This window comes from Elgaria multicarinata, chromosome 8, assembly GCF_023053635.1.
Source record: "Elgaria multicarinata webbii isolate HBS135686 ecotype San Diego chromosome 8, rElgMul1.1.pri, whole genome shotgun sequence".
Classification (NCBI taxonomy): Eukaryota; Metazoa; Chordata; class Lepidosauria; order Squamata; family Anguidae; genus Elgaria; species Elgaria multicarinata.
This window is the reverse complement of record NC_086178.1, coordinates 82348747-82369608: the sequence shown is the minus strand read 5'-3', so window position 1 is coordinate 82369608 and position 20862 is coordinate 82348747. Positions and strand designations below refer to the sequence as shown.

Here is a 20862-nt window from a genome sequence, read left to right as displayed (position 1 = left end):
AAAGATTGACAACTTGTTAACATACCTTTTGAGTTTTCATTGCTGCTCTGGGGTTGTGCAGGACATGATGCTAAAGGAGTAAGATGTGGATCTACGCAGAGTGAGTTGCAAAGGTTTTTTATTATCTTTGAGTTGGGACATGGAGATCTTGTTGTACACTGCTGAAGTAACTTCGCTATGCACAAAGCTGAATGGTTTTGTACTAATGTATTCTCTTCTTTCTTCACAGCCTCCATCAGAGGTTTTATGATAGGGTTTAATTTTTCCGGAAGCTGTCCCAGATTCACAACAGCACAAGCAGTAAAAGTGTGCACTCTCAGCTGCAATATCTGCCATTCCTGATTTGTTTCTGCAACTGTCATTTGGACTTGCTGTCGTTTGCTTTCTAGTTGCTGCAAAACTTTTGCATTTAGATCGAGAGAGGATGTAACTTCATTGAAGACAGTAGTGACCTAAGAAAAGGAAAGTTAGCCAATAGCAAAATTGCCCTTATTACTACATGTGAGTGAAAGGACACTACAGTATTTTTAACACATGGTACTAAAAGCTGGTACCCATCTATGTTTGCCTGTTCTTGATCTGTGTCTCCAGATGTAACCAAAGGAAGCCAAATGTATATTGAAATTCAAAATAAGACCACACTTATGAAATATAAAGAAGTTGGAAGGTACTTAAGCACATCCATCACTATGTTCAAAATGTTCAAAATATTACCAAAGTTGTGAACTGAACAGTGATGAATCAGGATAAATTCCACTGTACCCAATACAAGACATTCTTAGGGTGCAATCCTATCCTATTGGAGGCTTCTGATCATCCAATGCAAGGCAGGAGAAGTGGTGGAAGCAATCACTGCCGTCCGGTCCTCTTGCCCTGCAGATTTCACTAGATAGGCTTTCTAGCCCATCTAGCAACAGCACTTCAGAGGAGGAGGGAAGAAGACTGGCACAAGATCAGGGTAAGATATCATGGCCTCACCACTCTCTTCCCCTCTCCATCCACCAGAATGCCCCTTTCTCCCCAGTCTGAGGTTGATTTTCCTCTAATGATTCTTTCCCTGCAGCTGTGAGAGAGCAGGAGAGGAGTCAGATCTCCCAACTCCCCTTCATCCCCCTCAGACAATGTCTAGGGGCCATAGGATTGCTCTCTAAAACAAATACACATATCCATTATTAAACTATCTTGTTTTCTATGTTCAAGTTCATTAGCTTGAATTGAAAAACTCTTGCACTAGAATGTTGCTAGCTTCCCTTTAAAATTTTCAGAAATTCTGCCTTTTATTTCTCATTCAGAATATTGTGAGGAATACTTTGAAGTACACTTGTCCCAAGACTTATGATTGTTGCAGAATAAGTTTTGTCTGATCACACTTGAGACAGAAATCATCTGCTTAACAGGCATTTGATTGTTACACGAATACAGGCAAAAGCGAAAGCCAAAACCAGCACCACAGTCACATTTAGTGGCTTTTCAACCAGTTATTTCCTCCTCGATACAGCAGGTTTTAACGAATGGCTGTTGCTTATTCCATATTCCAACAATATGTAACTTCAAACATAACTGGCTCAGTACAGCCTCAAAACTGTACTCTTTTACAATTGTCCTGTGGATAGACATTTGAAGGCATTTCTTCACAGCTTTTCCTTGAAATAAAAAAGCAGTAGCCAAATACTGCTTCTTGACGACCAATATATATAAAGATTGCTTCAGACCTATCTCCTTCCTCCAACACCTTCATCTGATGGGACAAAGGTGTCTAGTAATCAACAAAGTTATTTACAGTTTGACAAACTTGAATATCACCTTTTAATCTACTCTTTAGTACTTCTTCCTCCAGTGCTCCCCTTTAAAAATTTAGTATGCATACAGTATCCTGGAATTAAAATCCTTTTTATCAAAGAATTAACCCAATTATCCTAGACAATATTTATTCATTACTTTTATATATCACCCAACAGCCAAAGTTCTCTTAGCAGCTCACAACAATTAAAACCACAAAATACAGTAAAAGTAATGATAAAATTTGAAGTATAAAACTAAAGGATAAAATTAAGTAAAAAACAGAATAAAACTTAGCAGCAATGCAGAGATATGGAATACATTAACAGATTTAAAACAACAGAGCTAAAAGACTGAAATGCCTGGGAAAATAAAAAGGTCATCTGGCATCAGAAGACTACGAAGTGCTCTTTGATACTGAATGTTAATATCAGTACTTTGAATCGGGTTGGACATGGACTGGCAGCCAGCGCAAGTAGAAAAGTACTGGCACAATATGATCATGTTGGGCAGTCCCCATTAACTATCTTGCTGTCCTATTTTGTCTTATATTTTATAGTTTTAAAGTAGGTGCCAGGCAAAGCTCTCTGGGAAGCTCGTTCCACAACCGGGGTGCCACAGCAGAAAAGGCCCTCTTCTGGGTAACCATCCACATCACTTCCTTTGGCATGGGGACCTGCAGAAGGACCGCTGAGGATGATCTTCAGGTTCGGGAAAGAATATATGCAAGGAGACAATCTTTCAGGAACTTGACCCCAAACCGTTTAAGTCTTTGAATGTTAATATCAGCACTTTGAATTGGGCCAGACATGGACCGGCACCCAGTGCAGGAGGAAAAGTACTGGCATAATATGACCACGTTGGGCAGTCCCCATTAACAACTTTGCTGCCCTATTTTGTCTTGCATTTTATGGTCTTAATGGTTGTGAACTGCCCAAAGAGCTTCAGCTATTGGGCAGTAGAAAAACATAATAATTAAATAAAAAGTTTGGATCAGCTGAAGTTTCCTGACTGTTTTCAAAGGCAGACCCACATATAACACATGGCAGTAATCCAGACGAGAGGTTATCAGAGCACGGATAACTGTAGCTAGGCTATTTCTGTCCAATAAGAGCGTAGTTGGCAAATCAGCCTAAGCTGATAAAAGGTGCTCTGTGCCACTGAGTCTACCTGTGCCTCGAATGACAGTTCTGGATCCAAGAGCATCCCCAAACTACGAACCTGATCTTTTATGGGGAGTGCAAACCCCTCCAAAACAAGTTGACCATCACTTAGCTGGGCAGATGAACCACCTGCTAGCAGTACCTCACTCCATTAATGTACCCAGTGTATTATTGTATTTTATCATTCAACTCTGAACCATTGGGATCTTACACCTGAAGGGTTAATTGCAATCTAATTGGCCACTAAAAACAACAAATGGGAACTAGATCTATTTTACCTCATACTAGATTGATTAAGAGTCTTAATTGGCCTATAAACTAACAGTACTTAAGCTCAGCTGTAAAGCAGCCAGCCTTAACGCCATTCTTCTAAAGACTATGACCTAGGCGGTGTAAAAGGCTGTGAGTATAACTTGGTTTTGTTCTTTCCACTAGTTTATGGAAAGTCAAATTCTTAAGGAATTCTGATTAACAATATGGGACTGCTATTTGTATTATTTTTGTAAATATTGTATTATTCTTTTTAGGAATCCCGACAGGGGAGTGACATCTTATATCTTATATCACATATGTGTGAGAATTGTAAAGTTAGCCCCAGTAAACCTGCAGCGAGTAAACAGCAGCCCGGTATGTTAAACAGATCTGTGCTATATTACACCCTTGTGTCCATATTCTAAATTACAATCAGTTAGCTATGTTTGGTCCATTTACTCATGTATGTACACTCATGTAACATGCTTTTTTTTTTTTGCATATTGCTTTCTAGTATTGGCCACTGACGAAGACTTTTTCCGTTGAAACGCGTTTGGCCTCTTTCTTTGAAGTTTTAGACACACTGTGATCTGTGCAATATTCTATTGTACTTTTATTATTGTTCATCTTTATTTTACTTTTTTGTACATTAAATATTAAGCTTTCATTGTAGATATACCCTTAACTTTTGGTTGAGCATTGTGTTTTTGTTTGTTAAGGACTACACCTTTTTTTGCTATCTGCAGATTTATGACACCTCAGCCCATACCTCCAGATAACCTTCTCCAGCGGTTTCACATAGGTGTTAAACAGCATGAGGATAAAATAGAACCATGTGGAAGCCCATAGCACAGCTGCCAAGGCACAGAGCAATAACCGCCTAGCCCTACCTTCTGGAATTTGCCTTCCAAATAAGAACGGAACCACTGCAGTGCAATCAGTGCTGTGCTTCCAAATTGCAGCCCAGACAACTTATCCAGAAGGATATCATGGTTAATGGTATTGAAAGCTGCTGAGAGGTCCAAGAGAATCAATAGGGTCACAATCCCCCTGCCCTACTCTCAGCAAAGGTGATCCCACAGAGCAACTGAGGCAGTTTACATTCCAAAACCAGGTCTGAAGCCCAAGTGAAACGGATCTAGATAATCAGTTTCATTTAAGAGTGCCTGGAGTTGTCCAGCAAGCACCTTGCCCAGAAAGGGGATGTTAGCTACCTGCCAAGAGTTATTAACAACAACCAGGTTAGGCTTTTTCAGCAATGGCGTAATTACCACTTTTCCCCCTTTTTCCTTTTTTTTAAAAAAAGAGAATGGCACCACTCCGTTTCTCAAGGGAATTTACAACCTCTTGTACCTAGCTGTGCATCCCCTCCTTCTTAGTTGTAATAAGCCATGAAGGGCAAGGGTCAATACACAGGTGGTCGACCAGACATGGCCAAGCTCCTTGTCTGTATCCTTGGGCCTTAACTGAAACTCATCCAATGAAACTGGACCAGATGGTGCTCTAGGCACCTCTGCTAATGTAACTACATTGTGTTGTCCAATTAGTGACAAATGTCAGTGACTTTATCTTCAATGTGCAATGCTACAAAGGTTCCCATCATTTTTCTGCTTGGCTCAGATTGTAGCAAGCCACAAGCCACTCGGAAAAGCTCTGGTGGACGATACTGCGAAGACGCAATGGTGGCCAACCCACCCCCTCCCTTCTTGCCACAATCACCACCACAGCATAAGCTCAATAATGAGTTCTAACTATGCCTCCAACTGTGCTCTATCCATCTTTCCTCTTGCTTCATTGCCATCAGCTCAGGTGTATACTAAGCTCTGAGTAGAGCTTGCCGGGCTCTACTCAGAGGGAGAGGCCACTTGGGCACAATCGTGTCAACTGCCCAAGTCATCTCTGCACAACACAGAAACACCAGCCATACCCCAGAGCCACCTCCGGGGATGGGGCATTTTAATAGGTCCCCCCATCTCTGCAGAGGGGAAAGGCTGCTGAGAGTCTAAACCTCAATAGGAAGTGATCAGACCATGACAAAGGGGTAGATGTTAATTCCCCCATTTTCAGATCACCATCTTCCTGCCCAGTTGAGAAAACCAGATCAAGCATGTGTCCTCTTACATGTGTTGGGCCGATAACATGTTGAGACAGCCCCTTGGTTGTCGTGATAGCCATGAAGTCCTGAGCCACCCCGGATCCAGCAGCCTCGGCATGGAAGTTGAGATCCTCCAGAACCATTATCCTAGGGGTCCTCAACACCAAATCCAAGACCACTTCCGTCAGCTCAGGCAGGGAGTCTGATAGATAGCAGAGTGGGTGGTACAGCAGCAGAAACCCTAATCTGCCCCAGGTACCCAACACAAGGTACAGACACTCAAAATCAGCACTCGAATGAACAGGAAGCCTAGAGAGGGATATAGAATTCCTATAAACCACAGCAACCCACCCTCGCCAACCCTCAAGTCAGTGTTGGTGCTGCACTGAGTATCCAGGAGGGCAAAGCTGGGAGAAACTAACCCCTCCCTGTTCCCCCACTCAGGTTTCAATAATACATCCCAGATTGGTACATATCATTTTGGCATTCAGCAGTAATACCACCATGAGATATTAATAAAATCTTAACTGTGGAAATCTGACTTGGCACTGCCAGCAGATAAAGAGGTCAGGAAGAAGTTCTCCTCAGCGGATTCCAACCTAGTGCCCTCCAGATGCTTGGGACCCCAACTCCTATCATCTCTGAGCACGGACTATGCTGGCTGGGGATGAATGGAGCTGTAATCCACCATCTCTGGAAATCATTGGTCTACATCCACAGAGCTAAAAGTCCGTTGTCAAAATGGAAAGGAACCCCTCCTTGAAGACTGGCACTGCTTTCTGCAGTATTCAGATTAGTAATGTGCATGAGATCTATAACCATTTGTGTGGATGAAAAGGACTATTTTAAAAGCCAGTTTCTGTGACGAAGTTTAATGCTTTTAGCCACTCCGCTATCACAGCTGTTCAAGTAAGTTTCACACTGCACTGCTCACCTGAAGATTAAATAAAGCAGCCCTTTTACTGATTCACTCACCAATTCGTTAGCTTGATCTATTGTAAACACGCTGCAGTTAACTTTGCTGGCTATGTCAATGTTTGCTTCAGTGAATGAAGAGATGAGTTGTTTACATTCATTTTGCATTCGGGTGAAAGGAACAGCAATTTCATCATAGTACAAATGCTCAGAAAGGACACCAAGTAAACGTGACTGGACAGCAAGAGCCACTGCTTTATTATCCTGAAAACAGAGAGTTCAATAATTTAGCTGTCAAATATGTGACTTTTACATATTAAATATAGGCGATCTTCAGTTTTAATGAAGGCCAACATGATTACAAACATTTTTTAGACATTGCCAACAATAAACTGACCTTTATTCATGATTCAATGATTTACAGCATAAACCTATCCAAGTTTACTCAGATATTAAGTCCCACTATGTTCAGTGAGGCTTCCTCTCAAGTAAGAGTGTACCAAATTGTAGCCTTATTCTATTAATAAATCAAAACCATATATTTCAAGTGCTTATATGGAACCCAGGATCCAAGAACTACCGCAACTAGTTCTATACGTTCTTCAGAACTGCAGGCTTTCAAACAGGCACTTTCAAGTCTCAGGAAGTTTTGAAAACAGATTTTAATATAGCATAGAATCTACCATTCACCCCAAACCCCCTCAAACCAGTCCATTTACTAAATCACTTGAAAATTAGTATCTTGCGCATCAATTTTTGACAGCATAAACAATGTAATCTGCTACAAAACTGAAACTCAAGCAGAAATGGTTTAAATTTGAGAAGAACGTGATTTTTTTAAAATAGTAGTAAGTGTCCTACCTTCTGCAAGGCAGCCCACTCACAGATTACTAATGCAACACTAAACCTCTGCAAAGCAGACTTGGAATTCAAGTGGAAAAGCAATAGCTGGGCTAGTGATTCAGCTGGCTTTATTTCTTGGGAAATGGCATTCAGACTCTGATCGCAAATATAGCAGCAGAGTGCTCCGAGCAATCTGGAACAACAATCAATTGTATGTTAGTTACATTTCAAGTAATGCACTGTTCTGTACAATCTAACTTGAACTGTTGTTTATGAACTTATTGTTTGATTTTTTTTCAATTTTAAAGAAAAGAAAAAGATTTTCAATATTGAACTGACTTTGCCGCCATCATCCGAGCTCTCATAACAACATAATCCCTGGTTGCTGAATCTTCAGTAATGCTTTCTGCACCAGCAATGTATTCTTGTATCACTTCTTTAGTCTGGGTTTGACCTTGCCGTACCTTGGCACCTGTCTTTTCCTGTGAAAAAGACATAAAATTCTGTTTAGGCAAGTGTCTCGTTTGCTTTCAAAACTATACATTTCAGGAATGAAATACAATCTTAATATGATTTATAAAATACTCCCCAACTCTTGGAGAAGTTAATTTCTAAACATAAACACACATATTTTTCATATTTTTTTGGTCTTCAATACTCCTGGTCCTTCTTTTCCAACCTCTCAAACCAGTTTTGTAGAAGATTACATTTGTAGCATTTCTTGCTACAAAGTGCAAGAATTAATAACACTATACTTAAGCTCTTGACATAGACAAGTGACAAGAGTGGAAGTGTGTGTCCACACACATATAGGTGAAGCTTTGCTCACCTACATGAGACATTTATGGGACATTTTAAATACTGGAAAGGAGCAGTTCCTTTCGACTTAATGAGTCTAGGTTCCCTGGACTCCCTTCCTTTGAGGGACTTTAAGCCTGCAATATTCCACTCCTTTTTCTAGATCCAGATCTAGTATTTCTTTGTGTGTTAAAACAAAGCTTTCTCATGTATAATGTTTGGGTTGTATTTATTGTTCTTTCTACTCAGAGACATGCACTATGATGAAATCTCAGAATTCTGGTCTGCTTCAACTGCACTGATGCTATGCTTCAACTATTTAATTACATTTCAAGGGAAATGAAGCAAGCAATATTAGGTCTGACTGTGCCAACCTGCTGAAATATTAAAAAATACGGAATAATGAAAGCTATTCAAGCCATCCAATGACCTTCCAAGATGGCAAATCCTTCAAGTATGCTTAAAGAAGACTTCAACAAATCCACTTTCCAACAGGTAATGGGTGAGAAAGTGATTGATATTAACTAGCAAGAATGCTCAGGAAGAAGGCTGCCAGAAAAACCCGGAGCAGATTTTTGGGTAAGGGTCTATGTCATCTGGTTCCTCTGCAAGGGTTTTGTCCATTTCCCTTCCTTTTCCATTTTGGGAATACTGCAGATCTAATTGTTGGGGAGTGGGGTCACATTGCCACAACAGTTTCAATGTCTCTCCAGTGCTGCTAAGTTTGTTTCCCTCCTTCATATGCAATGCTACATCCCCCACACAGCCCCTTTTGTTCCCATCCTCAGCATTATCTTTCCCATGGAACTTGGCAGTAAGAGTTAACCCCAGCCTCTACCCCTCACCATTACAGTATATTCCTTCCAAATGCCTCCCAGCCAACAAGCTTCTATGCCATTCCATCGTAATCGCAGGTAAGAACAAAGAAAGCCTGCTTCGTAAATTAATTAACTGACTGGGAGAAGACAGAGGGCAGAAGACAGAGGGCAATTTCAAGTCTCCCTTTTATTTCCCTCAGCTTCTCTTTATTCTCCAACTCCAGTTGCAACTGGGTTCTCTCTCTCACAGCCTTTTTCAACACCAGAAAGGAGCTGCTGCAGAGAAGGAAGAAAAATCTGGAAGTAAATTTCGCTGGGAAAGCTGGTCTCCTAGCCTTTTTAAAGGTTTGAAAACAGATATTTACTGGGCTGACACGTGCCAAGGAAGTGAGGGGCATATTTAATTTTCAGACAGACTTGCAAGGGCCCAAGTCTTAAGAGGCACAATTCAACTGGCATTATTAGCCCTTCTCCTTAACTCTGTGGGAGGGGAAGGTTGCCCCTTCTTGGATGGGAAGGCTGTGAAGCCCAGATATATTTTGTGGACACTTGCACTTAAAATAGTTGAGAGTTGCAATGTATACAGGCAGACAACAGCAGCAAGTGACATTTTCGTTAAGAATAAAGCAATTCTCTTTAATCTCAACAGTGTAGCTGGAGGGAATGGTATAGGCCAGTGTACCGTAGATAAAATATAACAGTATCAGACAGTACAGCATGCCCAAGCTACATAGACACTTTAGGGCTAAAAGAAGCTTGGAAGCTATAACACCGGTCCATTAACAAAATAATTTAAATACAATTTGGCCACTTTATATTCAGTATATAGGGGTAGGCAACCTGGTGCATCCCAAATGTTTTGGACTACAACTCCAATAATCCCCAGACAGCATGGTTAATGGTCAAGGATTAGGAGATTTGTATCCCAAAATATCTGGAGTACACCAGGTTGTCTAGCCTACCCCTGATTTAGAATTCCTGGCAAGTGATTTTTAAATACATATGTATCTCCATTCTAGCTCGCATGTGACTGTTAAAACAATATTTTGTTTCCCAATATCTGTTGTCAATTTCAATCTTTTTTTCTGACCTTCAATCTGGCTTTCACTTCAAGCAACATATTTAAATCAATAGGCAAATGAGAAGGCTGCATCATTAAGCAGAGCCAGGCTCCCATCCAGGGACATGCAGCTGCTACCACATATTGTAGAGAAGCCTTGCTTAACAATTCAAGCCACACCTACAAAAGGGAGGAAAAAATAAAGACATTCATTGGTAGTTTAAAGATACACGATTTTCAGGTTTCATTAATGATTTCAGTGCACAAAATATTACCACAATTCTCATCTACACATTAACAGCAGCATTTCACACTGCATAATACAAATAATAAACTCAAAAAAATTAGCCAGTGCTAAAAAGGAACACTGGACATTAAAACAACCACAACACACATCCAGAGACATAAATAAGAAGGCAAATTTAAGTTACAAAAGGACACGTACCTTATGTATTAGTTCCAGAATTTCTTGATTGCTTTCTAAAATACAGAACTGAAAGATATGCCTTAACATGTCTTGCAAAATGGGAGTAAGCCAGGCTGCAGAACTCTAAATACAGAAAAAAAGAAAGTTCGAAGCACATTATTTTAATAGGCAAGCTGGAAAACATTTTTGTAGAATAATATTTGGAGTGTTACATATTAATTTGCTATTTTGTGTTTAAATATTTCTGTATTGTGATAATTCTAATAATTTTGTAAAATGCTTTGAATACGTTTCAGAGAAAGGCAGGATCAAAACTACATGAAATACAGTAATTATCCATGTAGATATGAATCATAGAATAGCTGAGTTGGAAGGGGCCTACAAGGCCATCGAGTCCAACCCCCTGCTCAATGCAGGAATCCACCCTAAAGCATCCCCAACAAATGCTTGTCCAGCTGCCTCTTGAAGTGTGGGAGAGCCCACAACCTTTGAGTCTGATTCTGTAGCCAACTGTGAATCCACCTTATAGTTGTTCCATCTAGCCCACTTTTAGCTAGTTTATTAATCAGAATGTCATGTGGTACTTTGTCAAACGCTTTGCTGAAGTCAAGATATATGACGTCCACAGCATTCCCACGGTCCACAAGGGAGGTTACCTTATCAAAAAATGAGATCAAATTTGTCTGACAGGACTTGTTCTTGACAAATCCATGTTGGCTTCTAGTGATCACCGCATTATAATCTGCTCCAGAATTTTCCCAGGGATGGATGTCAGACTGACTGGTACACCTTGTACACCTTGTCCTTCTAAAGTAAGCGATTAGATAACTAGCTCTCACCTGATCGTGAGTAGACAACAAAGTAAATAGAGTTTCTAATGCTGCTTTTCGAACAGAAGATATTGTATGATGTAGGAATGGCCACACGCGTGGTACCAGAATTGAGAGCGACTGCTGTATACTGAAGTATGAGTTAAGGGAAAACAAAGAGAAAAGAAAGGTCAAATTCCACTCATAATTCATATCCATGTTTTAAAATAAAAATAGGATTGTTATGTATCTGTACTAAAAACAGAATGCATTCTCTAATTATAAAGTTAGTATATTAAGAAACTATATTATATAAAGTACGACTCTTGGCCCATCTATCCCTGTACCATTTAACCTGATTGGCGATGGCTCCCCAGGGTCTCTTTCAGCCATACTTCTTTTTACAAGTATAAAAGGATTAAAAGTTCTTTATTAATCTGACATTGAGGTTAGAAAAAACCCTACAATGTATTTTTACATAATATTGAAACTAACAAAACCATGACATTTTATTAATGATTGTTTGGAGGTAAAGAGTGGAGTGATTATAGACTTACAAAAATAGTACACAGCAGCACAGTCTCCCACCCGGTATAAGTCTCAACTGTGTGCCAATGCCACTTAGTGCAGGGAGAAAAGTAAAAAAATAGTAATAAATGAACTGGACCATACCATGTTTATTTGAACAACGTTTGTCCTTCCTAGGACGAATAGGGTGGTGAGGGTGTGAGTGCTAATGCTTACATAGCCCAAACAGCACAACTCACATATAATACGAAGGTATCAGCACATGCAGCAGAGTCCCAAGCTTTACAGAAGCTTTAAAAAAAACCTTTAAAAATAAACCCAAGTGGGAGAAAGCACAAAAACAGCCCAATGAGGGATGTGCGTTGGAAGAAAAGAAAAAAAAAGAAAACTGGGTGGAGGAAAAAAATGGGAAACTGGGTGAGAGGGGAAATGGAATGGACTGTTGAGAAGGAGGGTGCAGCTGACTGGCTGGAACAGGGGCTGGAAGTACTCCACAATGCAACATTTTATTGCAGGTCGCCCTTGTTCATTTGTTAAATTCTCCTAGTGAGCAGGAGAGTTACCCGCCATGATTTAACACTGGAAATCCTTCAATATTTCCAATCCAAGTTCCTTAGAAGAGGCATTACAGTGTATGTACAGGACTACCTATTCCAACCTTCCTCACTTAGTTTCCTTTTACCCTTTCTACACCTCTGGGCAACTTGGGCAATATACGTCTGCAACTTAATTTTAAAAATACATTAATTGCATTCTAAGATCAAAACAAATCTACTATTGCTTTGTTTCACCAACTAAACAAAAACGCAAGACATCCTAGAAAACAAAATAAGGACTATCTGAATTACCTGCATTTTCGGACCTGAGAATAAGTTAAAAGGGATGAAAGAAGGGTCATGATGCTGTTTGTGGAAGCTGTCAGGTCATCCAAATCCATGAGTGCATCCCATAGTATATTAAGAATAAAGGGTACCTAAATTATAAGAACAAAGACGAAAAATTCAAGACCCCAAAATACTTTCACAAACATGGATTCCTAATGCTCAGACTTTTGTTCAGAACAAAAACAAAAAGTATTCAAGTGTCAATGTACCCTACTCACTTTCTCTGGCTGAAGCTGGACAAGACTTTCCACTACTGGTACTAAAGACGCTGCAGCAACAGCTCTAACATCATCATCCAGATCTTGCAGGCCTTCAGTTATTGCTGGCAACACTTTAGGCAATAAAGTATCAATTAGGTCCTGCAAAAGCAAGAACTGTTAAGGTTAAGATCAAAGGAAAAAGCAGAGTGTAAGCCTGCATGCAGGACTACTGTCTCTTTTCAAGTGTATGAAAGCTATGTCCTCTTTAGACAACCTCTCGTTTGGATTACTGCAATGCGTTATACGTGGGGCTGCCTTTGAAAACGGTCCGTAAACTTCAGCTGGTACAAAACAGGGCAGCACGCTTACTAACAGGGACTGGACTGCAAGACCACATTACGCCAGTCCTTTTACAACTTCATTGGCTGCCAGTCAAGGTCCGGGCCCGATTCAAAGTGCTGGTATTGACATTTAAAGCCCTAAACGGTTTGGGGCCAGGTTATTTGAAGGAACGCCTCCTCCCATATGTACCTCCCCAGACCTTAAGATCATCTACAGGGACCCTTCTCCGTGAGCCCCTGCCAAAGGAAGTGAGGCAGGTGGCTACTAGGAGGAGGGCCTTCTCTGTTGTGGCATTCCGGCTGTGGAATGAGCTCCCCAGAGAGGTCCGCCTGGCACCTACACTGTACTCCTTTCATCGCCAGATGAAGATCTTTTTATTCTCTCAGTATTTTAACACTTAATTTTAACTTAAATTTAAATTTTACTGTTCTAATTCTGTATTTTAATCTTATATCAATTTTTGCTGCGTGGTTTTATCCTGGTTGTGTTTTTTATACTGTATTTTGTATTTGTGTTTTTAACCTGTTGGTTGTTTTATTATGGTTTTAATTTTTGTGAACCGCCCAGAGCGCTTTGGCTGTTGGGCGGTATAAAAATGTAATAAATAAATAAATAAAATTCTGTCTAATAGTGAAATCAAGTAGCTGAAAGCCTATCAATTATAAAATGAAAAGGAACTACCCCAAAATAAAGATTTCTGCATACTCAGGAGACTCCTTAAGTAAAGCAGAAGTTTGTATGTTAAGAGAAAAAGAAAATGAATTTCCCCAAAAGGCCTGACAAACACCTGTGATCTTCCATTATTTACAGAACATTGGTGACAGTTGAGCTGAGAGAGGAAAAAACAGGGTCTAAAAGGAACCAAAAGTAAGGTGATCTATGGTTGAAAGCAGGTGAGACACAGAATGTTAGGGACTCAGCTATGGGGAGGGTGGGGACAAGGTGAATGTGACTGACCAGGCCTCAAAGAGCTTATATAATAAGTGTCCTTGACTTGAAAGTTGGGAGGTGGTTGTGAGTTGCAAAGCTATTCCTTTCCACACACCCCTTGCACTATATAGGGATGTTTTAGAGGGGGAGGAAGGGGGGAGGAAGAGACATTTCCCCTTTCCCACATTCCAGAGGATTCCTCACTCCCATATTATGAAATGCTCAGATTTCACCCAGGCAACCGTCTGCACTGCTATATGGCACAGCATGAGAAAGATTCACGGATGGCAAAGAAAGATGTCCTTTATCCCTTTCCAAATTCCAGATCTTCCCTGATCCTGCCCCTGATCCAGAGAGGTCTGAATAGCAATAACAGCCTCCTGCTGTTCCACACTATCTCAAGACCTGAACAAGAACATGCTCCTTAGGAAGTGAGGCTACTCTGCAAAATTGTGCTGCAGGCCTTACTTATTATGAATCTTTTATAAGAAACCGGTTGGGTATGGCTTATTACTAGAGATTACTAGAGATCTGCCAGACCGATTTTGCTCATTTTTGTTACAAACTGAAATTTGAACAGTGTAGATGTGCAGAAAATTTTGAAACACTGAAAAAGTTGAAAGCTTGAGCTTTGGGCAGAAGGGAGAGGGATGAGGCAACCGGGAGGTTAATGCATATGCCCCACACTGTGCATGAAATGTAACATGTGACACAGTGGGTGTACACACATGTAATAATGCTGACTCCTGCAAGGCCGTAGAGTGCTTTGCCAATGAAAGGACAGCTAAAGAATGTTTGGGAAAGGGCTGAAGAAAAGTCAGTAGGTGATAGGGGAAGAGGAACAGTAGCTGAGGAGAAAGAACTGAAAGGACACCAGAGGGAGAAGAGAGAGAAAAACAAGAGACTAAAACAGATAAACATACCAGAAAAGAAGAGGAAAATGAAGTAACAGAATTGACAGGCTGAAAGAAACTTGGGGTGTTTTTTTTTACTTTAATTTTCATTATATTTTAAGTACATTTTCAAATTTTGAAAATTCAAAAACGTTCAAAACTTGAGCTTCAATCGCAAAACAGTATGTTTCTTGGCTACGTGCCAAACAGTCTCCTATCCCTCAGCAGTTCAATGCTGGTTTATTTGCTCCATCCCAAACAGCGCCTAATCTGACATCACATATTTTCGACCTCAAACTTCAAGAAATAGTACCTTTGCCTGTTTATTTGTAGCACATTTATTTTAAGAGTATAGTTGTTCCAGTCACAAGGGAAACAAGTAAACACATTTTTATCCAATTGTTATTATTATTATTATTTATTTATATAGCACCATCAGTGTACATGGTGCTGTACAGAGTAAAACAGTAAATAGCAAGACCCTGCCGCATAGGCTTACTACTAGCCCCCATGGCAACATGGGATTTGCACTAGTTATTATGAATAAAGCAAGCATTAGTCTCATTGTCACACAGCAAACTTTCAAGCTCTATTTTCAAACTACTCTATACTTTAAAAAAAGCAATATTTTGGCAGTGGTTGTTCTCAATGCATGGGTGGGAGAACTATTAGGATTGTCTTCCCTGGAGGCTGGTAGATTTTGATGAATTCCATAGTGCTCTGGGAGTGGGGAGATTCCAGTTGGTATGACTGGTGCTCCTGTTGAAGTTTGGTCACCATGTGGAATACAGACATAACTCAGGCGGTACACACAATCACTCCTGAGAAACCTGTCGTGCTAAACAGAGCTCACTCTGCTCCTGAGGGGAATGAAGAAAATTGGGAGACATCTACAACCTAAGTGTTAGAAAGTCCAGAGTAAATACAATCAAACACTAGAAAGAGCTCATTATCAAGCCTACTCAGTGACAGTGGAGCAGTCTTTCGCCACCACCACTGTGCCGTCCCAAAGTCATCCAGTGGAGCTTTTGAGTGGTTTAGGGCCTTTTAAAATATCACCTTAATGGCAGTAGAACCCTTGATGGCATGCTGTGATGTGTTTGCAAGATATTTTGAGGTTAACACAATCTGTCACAACTTAGACTCCACAGTTGGCACAGGTCAATTCAGGGAATGTTCAAAGCACTCTCTGGTTCTACGTTGTTGGAGGGATGCCAGTTTATGGGGCCTGAGGATGCAGACAAGGTGCTTGATAAGATTCAGCTGACATTTGCTTCTCTATTTCCCCTTTGTGGCTGATTACATCTGGCAAGGAGGAGACAGCTGGCTGGAACTAGGAGGTAGTCAACTCCTCTTTAAGATAGGGAGTAATCAGAGCCTCCTTAAAAAAAAGGAAGAGGCAGAAGTGCAATTATTCCAGAATAAACCTTCATTATAATTAATATTTATAGGCCAGTGGCAAACATCCCCTTCCTGGCCAAGATGTTCAAGTGTGTGGTGACTGACCAGATTCAGATTCTCTTGGGTGAGTTGGATTTTTTGTAGTCCATTTCAACTGGGGTTTAGGCCTGGCTTTGGCACCTAAAGAATCTTGATCACCCTGTGGAATGACTTCTGTTTGAAAAGGAATAGGGTTAGTGCAACCCTGTTGATTCTTCTTAACCTCCCAGGAGCATTCAATACCATCGAATATGGTATCCTTCTAGAGTAGTTGTTGGACAGCCTTTTCCAGAAAGTTGTGCTGGGGGACTTCTCCTTGATTCCATGACATCTTCACTTCAGTATCTCACAAGGTTACATCTTATCCCCTATGATGTTCAACATACATAAAACCACTGACTGAGGTCATTGGGGTGACTGGAGTGCACTGTCATCGGTATGCAGATGATATCCCACTCTATTTCGCCTTTTATTTAGAGATTGGTGAGGCTGTCTTGATACCTGACAGAACGCTTCCTCCCATAGGTACCTTAAGGTAATATACGGAGGCCTTTGAGTGCCCTCTAATTCTGGGGTTTCGAAGGTTGTGAAAAGAGAACACATTTTCAGTGGTGGCCCCTCAGATTTGGAATGCCCTCCCAAATGAAGTTTGCCTGGTATTGACATTGTTATCTTTCTAGTATTAGGTTACGATTTCTCTGTTTGCCCAGACATTTAAATTACTTGAGTACTACAAGCAGTTAGACCTTAAATTACTCCTGTGTGAATTTTTACCTCCTATACCCAATGGTAGTTTTAGCATTTTAAAACTCTGTTATGCTGTACTAATGTGTGTTTATTCGAGTTTTATGTTGTGCTGGATTTTGCCTGATTTATTATATTATGTTTTTACACTGGCCTTGCACAATGACTAGAGAATCCATTTATAGGTGTTAATTTTTTAATATTTACTAAAGGACAAACCCTCCCTCCTGGTTGGTGCTACTCAAGACAGAAGAGACCTCGGCATTGCTTGGTTAAAAGTCTCCCTCACTCACACACACCAACGCAATGGGACTTCAACAGAATGGAAAGTGCCAAGTGTAAGCAGCTCCTACAATTCCAAAATCATGAAACAAACAATGACACACTGAAGAAACTGAAAACCATTACCTGACGAACGGCCAAAGCATACTTTATTCCTAGCAGACCACCATGCCTCACTTCCCACTGCTCCTGGGCCAGTAACTTCAGCAAGATAGCCACAGTTTTATGAACTCCGCTCTCATTCATATATTTCAGTACTACTCCTAAAGTCTGAGCACAAGTCTCTCGCACGGGTGCCACAACCTAAGATTTAAAGAGAATAACCCTCAATAGAATAGTAGAAAGGCATTATAAAATTAAGACCAAATACAGACAGTAATCTTTCAAAGCTGATACTTACTTCATCTGAAACGAAATCACCAAATCTGTCTAATGCAAACACACAAAGAAGCCTGATAGCCAAGTCTTCCAGCCAGTCTTGGTGTTGCTGAATCATCTGTTTAACAAACAGTACATTCTGAATCAGCATATGTTGAATTATCCGCGACCTTCTTCCTTTTAGAGGTTCTCACAAAAGCAAGAATGCTCCATTGAACATGTTAACTTTGCATTTATTCCACATTACACATTTTGTCTGCTGGTGAGCTAACAGCAATGTTAAACGACACTACACTGAGTAGAAGTTGTTAGATAAAACCAATATTGGAACAACAAGGGAGATTTCTCAGGAAAAGTGTAATTCACTGTTTATGAATTCATAGAATCATAGAATAGCAGAGTTGGAAGGAGCCTACAAGGCCATTGAGTCCAGCCCCCTGTTCAATGCAGGAATCCACCCTAAAGCATCCCTGACAGATGGTTGTCCAGCTGCCTCTTGAATGCCTCTAGTGTGGGAAAGCCCACAACCAACCTAGGTAACTGATTCCATTGTCGTAAATTCAACATTTAAATCCTTTGCAAGGCATATAAAGAAAAATACTCCAGTTTACTGATGTGATTACATGAACATATAAAAAAATCTATTCAGCTTATAAAACAAAGAAAGGATAAGCACTACCTCGAACTCCACTGATGAACCATTATACAGTTGGGACTGGTCTAAACATGCAAGAGAAATGCTTTCTTTCCAGGAAAAGTGATGCCAATTTGTCACTAATTCTCTACTTCTGTCTGAGGCCTTGTCCAAACTCATAGCAGAATGAAATGCCATTTTGGTTTAGTGGAGGAGCGGGGTGGGTGGGTATGTTTTTAAAAAAACAAAAAAACTTCAGGTGGCAAATAGCACAGCAAAGAGAGGACTGGGCTAAAACATTGAACCTATAATCCTGATGGGGGGGTTTTAACATGTGAAAGTGTTCAAACATGACACCTCATACTTGCAGCCTAAAGTGGTATGATGCATTCTACCACCTCATGATTTGAGCATTTAAGTCTGTACTATTCAAACAACAGTTCTTGTAGCTTTATTGGGTAATAGTAATACGTTACTATTATTATAGTAATATATTTAGTAAGTCTGAGAGAAGGGGAGAACATGTAGATCACAACAGCACAAAATAAGTTATGGTTGTTTTTAATATGTTCAGTAGCCTATGATCTGATCTGGACATCTGGAGAAGGTAATATGAGAATCTCCAGGACCTGAGAAGGTGAAAGCATTAGGAACAGAGTCAGATGATTCAGCACCCCAGATAAGCTTGAGAGCCCGAGACTGAGTAGTTTCCCAACGTTGCATCATTCGTACCAAAGATAGCCAAGTCTGAACTGATACTACCAAAACACAACCTCTTTTTTCTTTTAGCCCTCTGCTGGCAAGAGAGATGCAAGGAACTTGGTCTGAGGTTCCTTGTAGGTCCCCAAGGTTGAGGAAGTTTCCAGGTGCCGAAATCAGGGGTAGCTACCATTCCCCCATTCCCAGAATAAGGGAGGCTGGGAAGGAGCAGATAGCAGGAGGAGTAGGGTGGGGAGGTTGAAAATTCAGCAATAGAAGTGAACATACAAATGCTGACTATGCATTACTTAGAGTTGCATATTGATCTTACCTCTTCTATAGTGCTGTCTCCAATTTTACCTCCACTTTTCCCATGAGCTTTAAGTACCTCTCTCAGTCCAACACCTGCACCATGCCGGATCTAAAAAGTTGCAAAAAACCAAACAGATTAAGGTTGCAGAGATATAAGAACAGGTATATTTCATGATACGGGGTTCCTTTATAGACACATAAACAGCACTATATCAGGTTAGGGCACATAACCCTATTTTGATGTAGTGTCCAGGGAAGAACTCTGGTTACCACTAATCATAGGCTTCCCTCCAAAGATTTGGAATTCCACAGATTTGAGTATTTAATTTTTTTTAGAACTCTCATGTCCCCACCTTTCAGTCTAAAATGCCCCTCAAGGAAGCTTACAACAAAACCATTATAATGCAATTCAACATCAAAAAATATACTAAAGTAGCTTAAAGACCACAAATATAGAGCCAGGTAAAAACAGAGGAGCAGGTAAATATTAAATTCATATGAAAGGTTTGGCAAAAACAAAGCAAAACCACCTTTAAAAACATCAAGGTGCGCTACGGTTACTAAAGCAGGAAATGGATGAGGTAATCAGCCCATGAGGGGAGAACGATGCACCCAAGCCTGCAGCACATTCCCAAAGGCCAAATGATATTTGCAACATATGAACTCAAAACCCTACACAATCTTTCCACTGCACGCGTATGCAACTTTTGAAACAGTGGTCTTACATGTGAAGTTACTTATGGACTGTTACAACTTTACCCTTATTAACTAACTGGAAACAGCATCGCTGGAATGAAACATGAAAGTCCATTCTGAATTGCTGGGATGAAAGCATCCAAGAATTCGTTTATCTCCTCTCACTATACAGGAAGGCCTGGTTCTCCAGCTTTGTCTCCAGTTTATGAACACAGGCAAGCTTGAAACAGAATATCAGAAGAAAGACAGAACAGCAGAGCCAGAAAATAAACACGTTAGGCAAAAGACACCGACTCTGGAGGGTAAGGCAATATGGAGTGCAGAGAGACCCCTCTCTGGAATCAAGACTTTACGGGATCAAGGGAGCCGCCTTTACAGTCAAGCACCCAAGCTGCTAAGCAGTCACTGATACTGCCACTATGTGGACCCTCCTGCCGGACTATCTCTGGAGGCTCTGGACCAATAAGCAAATCAGGCTGAGGGGCAGCGGGAGAAGAGATAACCCAATCCTTGGATGCTTCCTCCCACCAGAGAAAAAATGTAGTACATACATCTTAATAATGAGACAGTGTATATGACGCATCCATTCCTTTCAATCAAATATTGTAGACAGTAAGAGAAATGTTTACCTCCCATGATGGGTTAAAGAGGTCATTGCATACTTCTTCACAAAAACTTTCTAGAGGCCATTCATTGGTCTAAATGAGACAAAAATAATGCTGAGAATGATTAACTGATTTCCCTGTCAAATTATTTTTAAAAACATGAAGTTGTTTGATTGCACAATATTACACTGAATCTCAAGCTACATTTTAAATAACCTTTTGGGTATAATTAAGGGATACTAAATTCTACTGTAAGAAAAACGCTGAATTAATAATTTAAAGGTATAGGATATATATAACATTTAGTCAACAGTTGTGTGCGTTTTGTTTTGCCTC

General features: G+C 40.4%; 1 protein-coding gene across 1 annotated transcript in view; it reads right to left on the bottom strand.

The window, feature by feature from the left end:
- BTAF1 (B-TFIID TATA-box binding protein associated factor 1) overlaps positions 1-20862 on the bottom strand; it is a 65901-nt gene that overhangs the window by 25896 nt on the left and 19143 nt on the right. Inside the window, exons 8-20 of the mRNA XM_063132866.1 lie at positions 20551-20619; positions 19245-19334; positions 17603-17698; positions 17329-17505; positions 12590-12730; positions 12336-12460; positions 10990-11110; positions 10169-10273; positions 9754-9903; positions 7387-7529; positions 7066-7240; positions 6265-6468; positions 26-452 (exon numbers count right to left, since the gene is read on the bottom strand). Of these exons, the coding sequence (XP_062988936.1) occupies positions 26-452; positions 6265-6468; positions 7066-7240; positions 7387-7529; positions 9754-9903; positions 10169-10273; positions 10990-11110; positions 12336-12460; positions 12590-12730; positions 17329-17505; positions 17603-17698; positions 19245-19334; positions 20551-20619 (2023 nt within the window). The remainder of the gene's footprint in view (positions 1-25; positions 453-6264; positions 6469-7065; positions 7241-7386; positions 7530-9753; positions 9904-10168; positions 10274-10989; positions 11111-12335; positions 12461-12589; positions 12731-17328; positions 17506-17602; positions 17699-19244; positions 19335-20550; positions 20620-20862) is intronic.